The sequence below is a fragment of the Myotis lucifugus genome, unplaced genomic scaffold, assembly GCF_000147115.1.
Source record: "Myotis lucifugus unplaced genomic scaffold, Myoluc2.0 scaffold_161, whole genome shotgun sequence".
In the NCBI taxonomy this organism is placed as follows: Eukaryota; Metazoa; Chordata; class Mammalia; order Chiroptera; family Vespertilionidae; genus Myotis; species Myotis lucifugus.
In genome coordinates, this window is record NW_005871209.1 from 2,905,561 (window position 1) to 2,922,104 (window position 16,544).

The window sequence follows — 16,544 nt, forward strand, 5'->3', positions numbered from 1 at the left end:
GGGTCCTTCGACTCCAAAGGGGTCGCGACCCACAGGTTGAGAACCGCTGCCAAGAGCTTTGCATCCCAGAGGCCAGCAGCTCTGGCGAAAGGTGCTCCGAACGGAGCCGCTGATGGCAACCCCGAATTTCTCGAGGCGGACTCCGCCAAGTCACAGGTGTGCCAGGCGGGCTGCACCGGAGCCCGGCGCCTGGACCGAACCCGGCGCGGGCTGGGGCCGCCCCCTAGCGCAGCCCGGCCTTTGGCGGCGCGGCGGCGGGAGGCGGCTGGGAGAGCCGCCCGGCTGCGGGCTGCTGCGCGGAGAATCCGGCCTCGCCAGGGGCAGCCGGTTCCGGGCCGCGAGTCCTGGTCCCGCGGTGCGCAGAGCAGGGCGGCCCTGAAACCGTTTCTCCCCGCGTCTCGGTGCAGAAGGGATTTCGCTCTAACGGGGCCTCCGGACGCCCATTTTAAGTCCATAAAAAAGCCGAGTGGAATGTTTTGATTGAGTCTCAACATTGTCTTTGAATAAGGCGGAGACCATGTAATTAATGTGTCTTTTTAATAAGGGACAATACGGCCGTTCAAGCTATTTAATTTCATTTAATTTTCCATCCCATTTGCTGCACAGCCCGCTTTTACTTTTAACACCCAGCCTTTCACGGCCCATCTTGCTCCACTGGGCACATTAGATTGGTTTCACCCTTGCTTTTTAGGGGAGGAAAAATAAAAGAAAATGTGTTCCTTTCCTCCTTTGTGGACAATTTATTTCACTTGGGGAACTTCAACTCCGAGCCACAGGACAGAATAAAACTCGGCGAGCTGGTGTGAATGCCTCTGGCGCAGGCCCTTTCTTCTCTCGGGGCTGGGAACCAGCCACAATCGGCTATATTAATAAATAACTTTCCTCACAGTCGGCCTTTACATGGTCCTATTGATAAAATTGTTCGCGTGTCGTTCACGCTTTTTCACTCATTAAGGAGGTGCAGGGAGGAGCCCGAACCCAGGCTCCGCGCTCGCCCTTTCCCGCTCACAGCGCTGGTAATTTAAACTGGGTGTCATCCCGGAGTCGCCAGGCCAGAGGTTAGAGGGACATGTTCATGGCTTAAATTTATTGGCCTCGACTCTGCGGAGCGGTTTCCTCTCCGCCTCCCCTCCCCCGGCTTTTGCCATTCATGGGCCGCCGGATCAAAGGCTTCCTCCTCTCCGAGGCAGGCAGCCTCCGCGGCTGGCAGAGGGGCGTTGGGGAGGAAAAGCCAGGGGCATCTGGGCAGGGTGTGGCCGCAGGGTCGGAGGAACCGCAACTCGTGGCCACGCAGGCCCGCCAGCGGCTCTCTGCTTCGCCCCAGCGGCTGGGTCTACACTGGCCGGCCAACCGTGTGTCCTGTAGACCTGGCCTTTAAGCAAACCACAAGTTTTGGAGCGTCCCGAACCCTTTCACTCTACCGAGCATTGCTATTGACCTTCACAAGCTTAGTGGGTGGAGGCCTAGTGGTCCATCATCATTCCCATTTTAAGGATTAGGAGCCTGAGGCTCTGAAGCAATTCAGGAAGGAAGAGTCCCGAGTGACAGCACAGACTTAATGACCCCAGTCTCAGGACCGTGTCCACTACTGCGAACTCAGGTCTCACTCGGAGCTTCTTTGAGGGCCTCATGGGACAAACTGCGGAGTTACAGGTGTCGCCACCTTGCGTCCTGACACCGTTGTTAGGCAGTCATCGGGTCAGTAGCTTGAGTATCACACCTTCCTTGGGCAGGGGAGAGCCAGTGGGAGATTGTACGTGGGGCGGCTGGGAGTCCTCCCATTCGTGCAGCGGTTGGGCCAACGACACCAGGCCAGAGACCCAGAGGCACCCTGGCCTCGCCTGGAATTCTGCGTCAGGCTCGGTCCAAGTCCATAGGATTTGGGGAACAGTGCCAGGGATTAGCAGAGCGTGGCAGGTGCGAGCAGAACTGTCGCAAATACCTGATGAACTCCATTACTCCTCTATGTCTTATGAAAATAAATGTCCCCACACAAGTCGGAGTCTTTCCTAAGAGAAAACCAAGAGCACTCTGATTTAACTCCGGAGTACCTGTTCTCCTAGGTCACGAACTGGGCTAAAGGCAGGGGTTTCTAACGCTCCCCTCAACCTCCTCCCTCCCACCTTTCATAGAGGGTTTTTTTTTTTTAAAGAAAAGTTTGGTTTCTCAGGAAATTAGATTCAAGGACTTCTCCACTGTTTTAAACGTATAAGCAAATCAGGATTTGGGGCAGTTGTTTGGCGTGTGTGTGTGGTGAGGAGGCATGATAAACACACACACACACACACACACACACACACACACACACAGTGGGTAGAACCAGTGCGGTCAGCTTACGGGGTACCCGCAAAGCTGGGTCCCTGCGGCTGCTCCCGTTCTCCAGAGGAGTGCAGGCCCCATACCCGAGAGCAATGATGCACAGCTGACCTCGTCTCCCCAAACTGGGCCAAACGCTTCATATTTTGGGGTGAAACTGGACAGAAGGGACGACAAAGCTGTTCTAAATAGATGACTGGCCTGAACCCAATCCCCTGAAATGGTAATATGGTCGTTATTTAGAAAGTGTAGGTATTTTCTGGTGTTTTCCCATCAAGTACCTGCCTAATTTCTGTATGGCACACGCCAGAAATCAATAGAAGTTAACAAGTCCTCCAAACAGTCCCCATCTCTTTGTTTAATCTCCTTTACAATAAAGCCAAGGGGAGAGAATTAAGAATCTTTGAAGTAGACCAAGGCTCAAAGGAATCAGCCAAGTAGACTTAAAGTAGTCACTGATTTCCCAAAACTGGTTTGTCGGCGAACAATAAAAGGAAGCAAAATTTATGGAGAAATTATACAGTGGATTTGTCACTTAAAATATCGTAACTGTCTCGCGGACAATACCCCATGCTGAGGATTAATGGTCCCGCCGGACCTTTGATTCACCAGCGCCTTTTCTTCGCCCTTGACAAATTAGATTTTTAGGAATGGGAAGGTCGCCTGGACCATTGTGCGCCAGCAATTCAGAGGGCTCGATTATGCAGGAGGCTGAGGGAACCACTCCATGTGACCCTCTCGGGGTGGGGACTCTGCAGCTGCTCCGCCGCGCAACTCTCTCACCAAACTCCGCGCCCTTGCGCCGGCGGTGCCAAAAGGCGCCCGCCCAGATTGAAAAGGCGCGGCGCGGGCCCCGCAGCGTCACTCCGGAGGCTGAGGACGCACGTCGGGGCGTTGATCACCGGCTCGTGCGACATTAGGGATCTGTCACTCGAGCCCTGAGCATGATCCTGGAGCGCCCGAGCGCCTGCGGGGCGCGGCTGCAGCGATGCACGGAGCGGCCTGCGCGCCCGACAACCAGCGTGAGTGATGATTGTAGCATCTCGGCCGGCATGCGCCCGGGGCCGGTGCCGGGACCTTTCAAGCTGGGCAAGTACCTGTCAGACCGCAGGGAACCCGGGCCCAAGAAAAAGGTATTAGCCATTCTGACCTTGGGCCCTTGTCCTTCGCCGCCCTGTTCCCTGGCCTCGGAACCGGGAAGATGAGAAAGGGGTGATTGAGTTGTTCGTTACCTGCCAACGGTGCCAGGTGGAAGGGGACTCAGATCGTTGCCCGAAAGTCGCATTAACTGAGCGCGGATGGGGGCCGGGCTGCGGGAAGGGGACGTGGCGGAGAGGAGCCAGCCCCGGGTGGGGGGCCAGGGGCTTTTTGCGTGCCGGGACCACTCGGAACCCGTGGTTCCCCGCAGCTCTGCGGGCTCAGCAGGGGCGCGGATGTCCCGGCCTCTTTCCGCAGATGCTCCTTTCCCCGCTACCCTCCCCCCCTCAGGCGTTGAGGACTTTCATTACCTCTTTTCTTCAATGTTTTTATTTGAGGCTTACATTTACCTTAGCATAATCTAATCTCACCTCCGAAATAAATGATCCTTAGGAAACTCTCAGCTCCTAGAACCCCCCACATTTCTCTCCCCGCGGATGTCTGCTGTGGGCTTGGGGCAAATGGATGGAGGGCTAGCTTTGACGCGGGCTCTGAGCGCCCACCGCGCGGGGCACCGTGTTCGGGCGCCTGCAGCCGGGTTCTGAGAGCCCAGGGTCACAACTGGGAGGCGCCAAGGCGAACCCGCCAGCTTTCACTCCCCAATCAACATCGCAAAAGCTGACCAGAGAGGGGTTTTCAAGGCCCCTGCCCGCCCTCAGGCGTCCCAGCCAGCGTACCTCTGAGCACAGCCGCCTGGAAGGGAAGGTGGTAGCGGTGGTGGTGGTGGTGGTGGTGGTGTGTGTGTGTGTGCTGTGTGGGGGTGTTGGGGGCGGGGGTAGGACCCTAGCTTTGCTTGCCGCTGCCTGGAGCTTCCTTGTAAGACATTTCTCAGGTGCTCAGCCAGTGGGACGCGCATCTGGCTGCTCACCCGTCACCCTCTCCTCCGCGGTCTGAAGCCGGGTTTGCCGCGCACGACTCCTTTACCTGCGCTGTCATTGCTTTTCAATGGTTAGCCTCTCTGTTCAAACGTTTTCGCTGCTTGGGTCGCTGGCACCTCCGCGCAGTGCAGGGAGAACGGGGGTGGGCTGGATTGGGAGGGGCTGGGGGACACTCTGGGTTCTGGCACTGACTTCCAAACATCACTACCTGATAATTGGGCTGCTCTCAGAACCGCGAGAGGGAGAGCTAGACGCGGGTGGGGGTGTCTTGGTACGAGACGCGCCCAGGCGCTCAGGAGAGGATGCTCTCACCCCTAGAGTTGCCAAGGTGGGGCGAGAGGGGGACTGTTATACGAGACAGCCTCCCCTCTTCCTTCCTCTCCCACGCACAGGTCCTAGGTAACTACCCTCCTCCCAGCAGCCCACGGCGATCTGGCCAAAGCGACCACAACCATCTTCCCGAATCGGGTGGGTGGGGTGGAGGATGAACTCTCCGTCTGGGCTGTGGGCCTGGCTGTGGCGCGGGAAGAACGACCACTGCTTGTGTTGCAGGTGCGCATGGTGAGAGGGGAGCTGGTGGACGAATCGGGGGGCTCCCCTCTGGAGTGGATAGGGTTAATCCGGGCAGCCAGGAACCCCCAGGAACAGACTCTGGAAGCTATTGCAGACTTACCCGGAGGACAGGTACTGCGGGCTTCCCACTGCCAATTCTATCCACCTGACCGCCATCAATCTTAAGAGCAAAGCGCTTTAGCTCCCACTCTTTTAAACGTCCCAGGTAGATACTGTTATTTTCCCCGGTTGAAGAATGAGGGAAGTGCGATTCAGAGAGGTCCAATCGTTTTTCCAAGGCCACACAGCGTCTGAGCCCGGATTCGAACCTGTCCTGCCAGTTGTTTTTTGACCAATTACCTAGCAAATGACAGCAAGCTGTCCTGTTCCTTGCATCCCAGATCTTCTACCGAGCGTTGAGAGACGTCCAGCCAGGGGAGGAGCTGACCGTGTGGTATTCCAACTCTTTGGCTCAGTGGTTTGACATCCCCACAATTGCAACTCCGACACACGACGAGAAAGGTATGCCTCTGAGAGGGCCTTCAGGATAGATCGGGTCGGCGAGAGTCCAGCTCTCCCGGGTCTTTGGGAACCCTCCCTTGACTTGAAAAGCCTTTCTCTTGCTCTGTGTAAAACATGAACTTCATGGGGATCATCCTTCCCTATTGCATATCCACATAGACAACTATTTACTCAATTAAGAATCAGTAGCCCCAGGTGGTTTGGCTCAGGGGATAGATTGTCCACCCTCAGACTGTAGGGTCCCGCGTTTGATACTGATCAAGAGCACAGGTACCACGGTTGCAGGCTGAGTTCCTGGCCCCAGTTGGGCGCATACAGAAAGCAGCCAATCCATGTGTCTCTCACATCGATGTTTCTCTGTCTCTCCACCTTCCTTCCACTCTCTCTAAAAATCAATGGAAACATATCCTCGGGTAAGGGTTAAACAAACAAACAAACAATAATCAATAAAGAAGCTGTAACATATTATTAGGGTGATCACATCATGAGCTCCAGAAAGCACAACAAACCTGGAATGCTTTTAGAAGGTGGAAGGCATCTCTTCTCCACCGGTTTGAAGGAGAGTAATGTACTTCTACAGCATTTTAGAAGCATTACGGTACTTAGGGCTGGTCAGTTGGCAGGTACTGAGGCCCTTCCATTTAAATGGTATTTATGCACTTTCCTCTCCCTACTTAAGTCGAATTTGGGATGCATCCCAGTTTCTTCTAAGATTTATTTGAGCCCTTCCAAAGCCAAGAGTGGATTTATGCAAATTAAGGTGCAGTAACTAAAGAGAAAAACATTTCAAAACTTTCCCCAAACACTGAAGAGCACTTCCTGTGGAAAAAGCTGGGAGGTGCTAAAGTAGTTAAGATCCAGAAACTCCCTTTTAATGCTTCCATGACTTTTTTCTTGCCAATTGTTTATCTGTAATTTCCCCTAAAGACACAGTTAATACATAAAGTCAATGTAATGAATGCTGTGAAGTATTTTAGCATGCTTTTCTCCTGAATTGTCTGCTCAATCTCGGATCTTTACAAATAGGGTTAAAGAAATGAATCTGAATGTGGGAATTAAGAAACACTTCATGAACAAGGCAGAATAAGTTTCTTCAAACAATGAATTGCTTCACTTCAGAGTATCTCTGTCTTCTGTAAATTAATTCTATTGATTTTGTTGTGGGTAAATTTGTATGTACAGTATCCGTAAAAATTATTCTCAAGCAGTTTGTTACTTGCATCACATTATATTAAATTATCTTGTCAACTTCTTCCTGTAAAAGAGAAACATGACCAAAGCCCTATAGTGGAGAACAACTACAGAACAATTCTGAGGGCTACTGGCCTTTAGGGGCCATGTATTTCTGCACAGAACACCCTTCCTCAGTCACCCTCAAATAGTATAAAGACAACTTGTTTGAGTGTTGGCCCCGTGCTTTCATTTCAGCCAATAGAGCTTATAAATGTCATATAGTAACAGATGTCAAAACAGATACCATTTTCCTTTGGGGGAATGTATGGGTTATATTGAATCCCGACTTCCCACCTTTGAGATGCTTGAAGTCTTGACAACTTTAGGGATGGCTGCTATTCCTCCAATATTCACTAATTCTGGTGAATTTCAATTCCACAGTAACATTAAAGAAAATACTGACCCTTTGTTTTAGGAACAAAACTTACTTGGCTTTGCATTGAGCTGAGTCATTCTGGGCAGCTTCTGAAAACTCCTTTAAAAAGTAATGAGGAGCCCTAACCGGTTTGGCTCAGTGGATAGAGCATCAGCCTGCGGACTGAAAGGTCCCAGGTTCGATTCTGGTCAAGGGCATGTACCTTTGTTTCCGGCATATCCCCAGTAGGAGGTGTGCAGGAGGCAGCTGATCCAAGTTTCTAACTCTCTATCTCTCTCCCTTCCTCTCTGTAAGAAATCAATAAAATACATATATATTTTTTAAAAAAGTGATGAGGAAAGGGAGGTTCTGAATTTAAGAGAAAGGAGTTACTTAAAAGATTAAATCAACATACCTACGAAGAGAACCCAGGTCTCTTCTCTCTCTCCTTCAAGATTTATTTTACATGGTTGTTCAATACAGAAATATTGAAATAATCTTATCCAAGTCTTTATCCTATCCAATTGGGATAGGATCTGATAGGCAAATCCTCCCCCTCCCTTTTTCTTTCTGCTCTCCCTGTGGCTTCAGCTGGAATAAACTGCTTCTTACATCTGGCGGTTACTACTTGCTTTAGGCAAAGCCAGAAGTAAAATACATGAAGGGGGGAAGATCTGCAATTTTTTCCCATTGTTGTTTTGTAGTAACGTTTTAGAAAGTTGCTCTTCTTAACTGCATGGAGGGAAAATTTAGCTCTTCTATTAAATTTAATGAGACTGACATTTACTTTGTATACTTCCTTGTGGCTCAACTAACTTCCTTTTCACATCAATCCTTCCCTTCAGTATTATCAATAAATGTTATTACCAATAACATTTAAAAAGACACCGAATTGCAAATCACTGCGCTCTATACAGATGTAACATGACCTTTTTGAGTGAATATTAACTCCACTATGGGGTCAGAATCTGTTTCATACATGTATCTCTTGATTGTGTTCACAGGCTCTGCGATAAAATAAAAAACAACGAATGTTCATAATATTAAACACACAAAAAATATTTAACAAGGAAACATGTACACAGATCCTAGTAGACAATTGTGCACTTATTAAAAGACTTTACTAGGCTTGGATTTGTGCAGCTATCTAGGAATTAATTAATTAAAAAACTGACAACATAATGCAACATTATCCTTCAGTTTTTAGAACATCAGGACATGGGACTTTTTCTTTTCTCCCATCAAATTAAGTGGGGTTAAAGAGGAAATAAAGATACAAATAATTTAGAAGAATAGTGAATCATAGTCCCTATGTGGTCCTTCAGTTGGTCACGCTCCAGGAAAACCTCAGGCAAAGTGTTTAAGGCTGGGAGGGGGTGGAAAGGGTGGGCAGTGGACATAAAAGACATTGTTCTATGAAAAGGGATGATTACATATGGCCTATACATACAGGATATTGTCTCGCCTGGTAATGAGGCGCTCACGACCATTAGATTGTCCTTTGTTTAGTTTATCCAAACTCCTTGACATACGCCACCTATTCTGCAAACGCCAACAGATGGGCCCAGGCACAGCACAGCCTCAACACTTGATTTAAAGCAACAGCTGCTCTCTGCTCTGTCTCTTCCCTGGCCTGTCTGCCTGAGCTCTGCTCTCCCAGCGAAGATTTGCTCCGATGGCCCGGAGAAAGTCTTCGTTGGAAACGCCCAGATCACCTCTCTTGGCCTCTCAGTAGTTCCAGAGGATGACGATGATGACAAAGTTGGCCTTTTAGGGTTTCTTGGGGACCTTGCTATAGTGAGGCTACCGAGCTTAATTTTTCCCGGGGACCCAAGAATACTGCTCCCCCCCATACCGCTGGTCAAAACCTGGGTTTTGCCTTGGGTGCGCTGGCGCTTTCTATCTTGCTTGTTCGCCTCTCACGGGGTCGCTTTTCTCCTCTTTCTCGCCCAGGGGAGGAGCGCTACATTTGCTGGTATTGCTGGAGGACGTTCAGATACCCCAACAGCCTTAAGGCGCACCTACGTTTCCACTGCGTGCTCAGCAGCAGCGCAGGCCGCGCCTACCTGCACCAGGAGCACGCGCCTCGCCAAGGCGCTGCCCCGGCCGCAGATGGCCTTTGCCTCCCTCCGAAACACCCAGTGCCCGACTTCGTCGGGGCCGCCATGGCGGGCACTCTGCGGCCCCATCCGCAGGCACCACCGCCTATCCCGGCCTGCGGAGCGAGGGAGAGCATCAAGCGCGAGGCCACTTCTGCGCTCTCGGTCACCTCCCCGACCCCCGCCAAGTGGGGGCTGTCCAAAAAGAGCAAGGAGCAGCCGGACCGCGCCCTGGACACGAGCGGGCCCCCCCGGGGACAAGGCCACTTCCTGGGCATCATGGGAGGCTCTCCAGCGGGGGGCGGCGGCCTGGCCTTCTACCCTGGCGTGCGCTCGGCTTTCAGGCCGGCCACTTTGGCCAGGACCACGGCGACCGCTCTTGGCGACGCCTACAGGGAGGAGGGCGGTGGCAAATCCGGTGCTGGTTTGCTGGGAGGAGGGCGGGCGGGAGGGCGTCCCGGAAGCCGGGAGAACCCGACGGCGGGAGGTTTGGGCCATCACCATCACCACCACGCTCATCACCACCACCACCCGAAGTGCCTGCTCACGGGGGACCCGCCGCTGCCGCCCCCTCCCGGTTTGCCCTGTTCTGAGGCCCTGCGCATCCCTCTGCTCCCCGGACCCCGGGAAGAGGCGTCTGCCTTCAAGCACGTGGAGCGCGCCCCGCCCGCCGCCGCCGCGCTGCCAGGAGCAAGATGCGCGCAGCTGCCCCCGGCGACCGGCGTGCACCTCGAGCGCTGCGCGCTGCCGGCCCTGGGTGCGAGCGGGCTCAAAGCCTACCCCGGGAGCGAGTGCAGCCACCTGCCCGCCGTCATGCCCGCCTTCACGGTCTACAACGGGGAGCTACTGTATGGCTCACCGGCCGCTGCCGCTTATTACCCGCTCAAACTGCACTTCGGGGGGCTGCTCAAGTATCCGGAGTCCATCTCCTACTTCAGCGGGCCCGCGGCGGCGGCGGCGGCCACCCTAAGCCCCGCCGAGCTGGGCTCCCTGGCCAGCATCGACCGGGAGATTGCCATGCACACGCACCAGCTCTCCGAGATGGCGTCTGGGGAAAGGCCGCGGCCCGCCTGGACGTAGGCCCACTGCCACCCGCCGTCGTGCCGTCGGGTGGCGCGGGGGGTGGCGGCGGCGGGGAGGCGGCGCGGGCAAGCCCAAGACAGGCCACCTGTGCCTCTACTGCGGCAAGTTGTACTCGCGCAAGTACGGGCTCAAGATCCACATGCGGACGCACACTGGCTACAAGCCGCTCAAGTGCAAAGTGTGCCTGCGGCCCTTTGGCGACCCCAGCAATCTCAACAAGCACATCCGGCTGCACGCCGAAGGCAACACGCCCTACCGCTGCGAGTTCTGCGGCAAGGTGCTGGTGCGCCGCCGGGACCTGGAGCGCCACGTCAAGTCCCGCCACCCCAGCCAGAACCTGCTCGCCAAGGCGGGCGACGGCCCGGGCGCGGAGCCGGACTACCCCCTGGACCTGGGGGAGTCCAAGAGCGACAACGACAGCGACGTGGACGTCTGCTTCGCGGACGACCAGAGCGACCCTGAGGCTGGGGGTGGCGGTGAGCGCGTCTCCTAACCAGTCTTCCGGGAAAAGTGTGTGTTTGGATAGTGGACAGAGAGAAGTGGGGGTTCTATTTTGGGGGGAGAACTCCTGGTGGTGAGAAGCAGGACCTGGTTGACAAAGTCTTTTTTTTCAAAGGTTTGAGGTGGCTTAAAGAAACCTGGCTACCTGGGCAGCCTTCGGGGCTGGGTGCCGTTGCGCTCCAGGCCTCTGGACTCCGCCCAGGCCAATTGCTCTCCAGGTTTAGGATCACATTAAAGTGAAAGTCACTGCACCCGTGAGGGCGCCGACTTTAACTGCCACGTACTTTAAAATTATTTTTTTCCCCTGTGCCCTTTGAAACAATGTTTTGTGTGTGTGTTTGTTAGCATTTCACTGCATAGGCAGAAGAGTAGTAACAATGGGTAGATGTGACATCCATACACTTGTTTCTATTTCATCTGTTCTGTCAAACACTTCTTGGCGCATTGAATATATATTGGTAGCAGGGGTACAAATTGGTAAAGTTGCAATTATTTATAAGAGAATAATGACAAATGTAAAATATCTAAAGCATGCATTTAAGAGCATGCAATGTATAATTTTAAAGAAAATCTCCTATTTGATAGAGTACAAATGTGATGTGTGTTGTTTTGTAATGAATGATGTACGGTGGACTCAGTATTTCGTCTTGATTCAAGTTTGTGCAATCTTTAATAAAAATAAAGATACAAATGAGAGTTGTTCACATAATGATTTCAGCAGATTCTTTAAAGAAATAGTTTAGGTTGCAGACAATTTTCAAGGAGATGCCATAATTAAACAAATCGTACAACACTTGAATACTTTGATTATTCATAGAATAAATGTTAAGTAGTGTTGCAATAGGGAAATATATCATTTTCAATATGTACATTTCACAGGCTCCCAGATAGCAAGTAGGAAAATTGTTTTCTGAAACCATTTTTAATCATGTTAAACATCTTTATGTTTATGGGAAGAAGCTAATGACCTTCAAGAAACACACACATTTCTTGTGAAAAGGAATTATGAAACTGTAGAATCATTATTTTTTGTTATGTACCATTTTGACAGAACTTTCATTGGGAAGCAAAACAAAACAAAACAAAACAAACAAAAGGAAACTTGCTTTTATGATTCACACACTTTAATAGTTATACAACAAATACTAATGGAGGAGGATCTATTTTTATTGGAGGCGCTAATCTATTTGCTCTATGTAGGTTTCTTTCCCCCCATGTACTCCTTCCAATAATCTCATGCAGTGGTAAAGGTTCTATTTTACAGAAGCAAAAATATACTCTTCAAGGTCCCTGGGAGGCCCATAGTTAGAATAGCAAAGTTAGAAGCAGTGACTTTCTCTAAGGACATAAAAATCAATGCTAGCTAATGGAAGGCTATCCATTATATAGTTCTGTGAGTTAAAATTGGAAAGTACTCTTTCCTCTTTCTCAGCCCTCCTACCTCCTCTTCACACACTGGGGGAGGATTGCTCTGCAGTTGTATAGGAAGTGTAGGATTTGCCATTCCCTCAGCTAAGGACGGGATGTATACTAAGAGCCCAGTCTGCAGTGCTCTTCCCAGAGGATGGTGGGAAGATTCTAATAAGTCATGAGAGGTTCTGAATATGCTCCCTGATGATTTAAGTCATTTAAAAATGCCCTGTATTTTTGGAATCTAGAGTAGGGCAGCAGTCTTCACCCTACTATCTCTCAGTTGGGAACATGGGCTCAGTCATTGGGTGGCTGACAGGGACTTTTTCTGACTCATCACAGCAGGAGGCATGGATTGGGAGGAAGGCATCTGACTTGGTGGTGAGAAAACTTTTGCTGGAAATTAGTGTGTGCGTGTGTGAGTGTGTGTGCGCGTGCGCGCGCGCACACACACACACACACACACACACACGCACGTGTCAGCTGACCAGAAAATATTTTCCTTTGTAAAAGGAAGCCTAAAGAGAAACAAAAATATGTGGATTAACATGTACATATGGTGACAATAATATGACATTTATTGAGGACCTATTTTGTTCCAGATCCTTATGCCATTTGCAATTCTTTCTTCTCCACAGATGATTATTGTGGGCTTGTCCCTCCAGTTTCAGTGATGGCCCTGCCACACAGAACGAGGTGAACCCCAGCATCTGTCTGTTCAGCCTGGGTTCCAGGGACCAGGGCTTCTCCCCACATGCTTAGTATCATGATCCTGCCCTTTGAAGCAATCATTACTTAAAACCAAATCTACCAGTATAGAGAAATATTGGAAAACTTTTCTGAAGTCAGATCGTGTTAGTCATCAGGGAAAGTGGGAAAGGCTGCCCAGATTTGAAACATAGGAACATTTTTTTAATGCTTCACGAGTTTGTGTGTCATCCTTGTGTAGAGGGCATGCTAATCTTCTCTGTACCATCCCAATTTTAGTATATGTGCTGCTGAAGTGAGCACAGGAAAAGTTTTTATCAGCTATGAAAATCATGTGTTCTTTCCCACTTCCTAGCTTAGTACTAAGTCCTATAACTCTTGTTGTGTGGAAATAGACTTTAAAGAAATACATTAAAACTAAATGTATTTAGTGAAAGGAAAGGAAATACATTTAGATTGATCAAGATTTAATAAAACAAACAAACACCCTCTAGCCTTCTGTTTTCCCCTTTATAAATTGATACTTGTATGTTATAAAAAATGAAAATTGAACATAGATTTAAAAGACTCTTAATCACAAGTCATTTGTAATTCTCCATCAGTTGTGTCAGATAACCTGTAGGTCCATAGATGCGCACACTCATACATAATTAATGCAATTATTTATTTCCATTGCAAAAGTCAAACCAGAGATATAAAATCAGTAACAATATTACTTATTTCAAATGGTTCAGTTGAATTAGTGTTTTTAGGTCATTTCTGTCAATCTCCTATCCCTTTTTCTCCACTCCCACCCCCAACCCTCAACACTTCTCATCCTGGTGACCACAAGTAACTTTGAGGGTTTATGCTAAAGCCACTAGAAATTTCTGAGATTTTAACGGAATATTTTGTACCAAAAGATTTTTTAAAAAGAGGTTCATGCCTTTTAGAAGTGAAAGACTCTAGATTGTTTGGGCCTGGTTAATTTGGATATTAAAATAAATCAGATGGAGGTGAGGTATAGGCTTGCCTCCACCACTTTCTCACTTGACTTCTTGGGCCACTGTCTCTATTGCTTCAATTGTCGCATCTGTAAAACAGGTGAAAATAAACAACAGGGTAGTTGTGAAGAGTAAAATGAGTTAATGCAGGTAAACTGCTTAGAATCAAACCTGACACATATTAAGCTCTCAAACAATGCAGGGAGAGTAGACATCAGGAAAGAGAGGAGAAGGGAGAGAGGGAAAGAAGAGAAGAGGAGAGAACGGGAGAGTGAAAGAGACACAAAGAGATAAAGGTTATAAAATGAAGAGTGAGGAGGAGATGGAGAAGAGAAGAGAATGGAGGGAAGAGCCATGGAGGGAAGAGAAGTGAGTTTGTGCAGAGAGGCTGGTGTGTGTGTGGAGGGGGAGGGCTCTGGCTCCCTTCCTCCCTATTCAAACCACTCAGAGCTAGCAGTAAATTTAACACCGGGTAGGTTCCAGCTTTTTCTTTTAACATCCAAACAAGCTTTTTTTTTTTTTTTAAAAATTATAAACCATTATAATCTTATTGGCCCAGGAGTTATACTCCGAACGCTAGCCGCCCTAGCTAAGGGTAGCTCAGTTGGTGAGAAAGTTGTCCCATACTCCAAGGTTGTGGTTTGGATCCCACGTCAGGGCACGTGCAAGAAACAAGCAATGAATGCGTAAATAAGTGGGACAACAGAGATCTCCTCTCTCTCTCTCTCTCATCAATAAGTAATAAAGTAAAACAACTCTAGCAACTCTGTGATTTCATTTTGAGGACATGAAGGAACAGGATAAAGGTTGCCTCCCTTTTACATAAGCATTAGCATCTTTTTGCAAGGACACGCCTCTCCCCTTGGCTCATTTCCAGTCCCGGGTAAACTCACATCAATTACAGTAAGTAAAGCCCTTTCAGACTTTTGCTAAAGAGAAACTTTTCAGACCCCTTAACAGGCTATCTTTCTATTTTGACCCCAGACACGGATTCAATTGGTTCACAGCGATTAAGTGAACCGGAAGAAGAATGCCTTTCATCGGTTTTCACTAATTTTTGAAATGCTCCGCGGCGCGGTGGGTGAAGAGTTTCAAAAGACAAACGCAGCGGAGGTGAGCGCCCGTCCTTCTCTCCGAGCCCAGCGGAGAGCGGAGCGCGCGGCCGGTGCTGCGGCTCCTCCGGCTTCTCCTCCGGGAAAGCTTGTTGATGCCATCGCTTGTCTAGACTCCAAGGCAAGGAGGCGAGTGGCGCGGGGCTCCAGGTTAGACCTGCAGCTCGGGAGCTTTGGGGGTGCGGGTGCTGGGGTCCCGGAGCTGCCAGGGCGGTGATTGGCGGCGCCTCTTCAGTCCGAGAGATCTCATTGGCTCCTCTTTGGGAGCCAGGGTTGCTCTTGAGGCCCGGCTGGCCGTGCCAAGGTCTGGGCTGGCGCTGCCCCGTGGGAACCCCTAGCCCAGTGGCGGTGTCGCGTTTGGGCTCCTGCTACGGTGTCAACCAGTCTTGTAGGGCTCTCTCGGGTCACCGCTTGGCTCTCCCTCGGAACAGGGGTTTTGGGGGGCTGGGTTGGAGCAGAGATTTGGGAGCCCCCCCCCGTGGTTTTTTAAAAAAAATATATTTTATTGATTTTTTTTTTAACAGAGAGGAAGGGAGAGGGATAGAGAGTTAGAAACATCGATCAGCTGCCTCCTGCACACCCCCACTGGGGATGTGCCCACAACCAAGGTACATGCCTTTGACGGGAATCGAACCTGAGATCCTTCAGTCCGCAGGCCGATGCTCTATCCACTGAGCCAAACCGGTTAGGTCCCCCCCCCCCCCCCCCCGTGTTTAAGTGTACAGTGCGCAGAGCCCTGGAGAGGAGGGAGACCAGGGCACCCCCCGCCCCCCACTCCCCACCCCGCGCCCAGCTAGTCCTTGTTTAAGTGCCTTTGCCCTGCGCTGGCGGGGAGCTGCGGCACTAGTCAGCGTGTCCTGGCCATCTGCTGCTCCCCCAAAGGGAAGGGGGCAGAGGCGCTGGCGCCATTGGGAAGCCAGACTTGACCCTTGGCCACCCAGGTGTGTGTTGTGAAGGGCGCACTCACCAGAGGCGGGGCCGCCGTGTTTAGTTCCAGAAGGAGCGTGGCGCTCGCTCTGGGCTGGGTGACCTTCCTACAAAAGATGAAAGGAGCGCTTCTGTCATCCGCGATTGTAGTTTAATTCAAATGAGGTGTAACTGGTTGTAGACAGACAACTTGTTAGTGCCTTTGGCTTGCAAGCCATCCGAGCCGAGGTCCCTTCAAAAAGGGACCGAGATTGGGTGGACTGAATATATATGCGTGTGAACCCTTGAAGACACTGATTTTATTTCAAAGTACAATTTGTTTTAATTGTTTAAATTTTAGCTTTTTATGCAAGTAGGTAAAAACTAAAGCGAAAGTTATCAAAGAATATAAAAGTGATAGCATAAAGACAGATTTTTGGTATTCACAAACAGATTAAGAGGACCATTTTTATGGAGAATGAGGAACTTTTATTAAAGATATATTGGAGCCCTAGCCGGTTTGTCTCAGTGGATAGAGTGTTGGCCTGCAGATTGTAGGATCCCAGCTTCGAACCTGGTGAAGGGCAGGTACCTCGGTTGCAGGCTTGATCCCCAGCCCGTGTGGGCTCTCTCACTTTGATGTTTCTCTCTCTCTGTCTCTTCCCCCCTCCCTTCCACTATCTCTAAAA

The 16,544-nt window shown here is 50.3% G+C and overlaps 1 protein-coding gene and 1 non-coding gene across 2 annotated transcripts; one reads left to right on the forward strand and one right to left on the reverse strand.

The window, feature by feature from the left end:
• Positions 1 to 3,304: 3,304 nt before the first annotated feature.
• On the forward strand, positions 3,305 to 10,728 carry PRDM13 (PR/SET domain 13). The gene is given in 7 exon segments (XM_006095851.1): positions 3,305 to 3,325; positions 3,327 to 3,449; positions 4,944 to 5,075; positions 5,345 to 5,465; positions 9,007 to 10,202; positions 10,205 to 10,283; positions 10,286 to 10,728. Coding segments are annotated over 7 exon segments (2,115 nt in total).
• A 2,322-nt stretch (positions 10,729 to 13,050) lies between these two features.
• Positions 13,051 to 13,157, reverse strand: LOC111827422. The gene has a single exon (XR_002830977.1). It is a non-coding gene; the product is annotated as a U6 spliceosomal RNA (small nuclear RNA).
• Between the last annotated feature and the right edge of the window lie 3,387 nt (positions 13,158 to 16,544).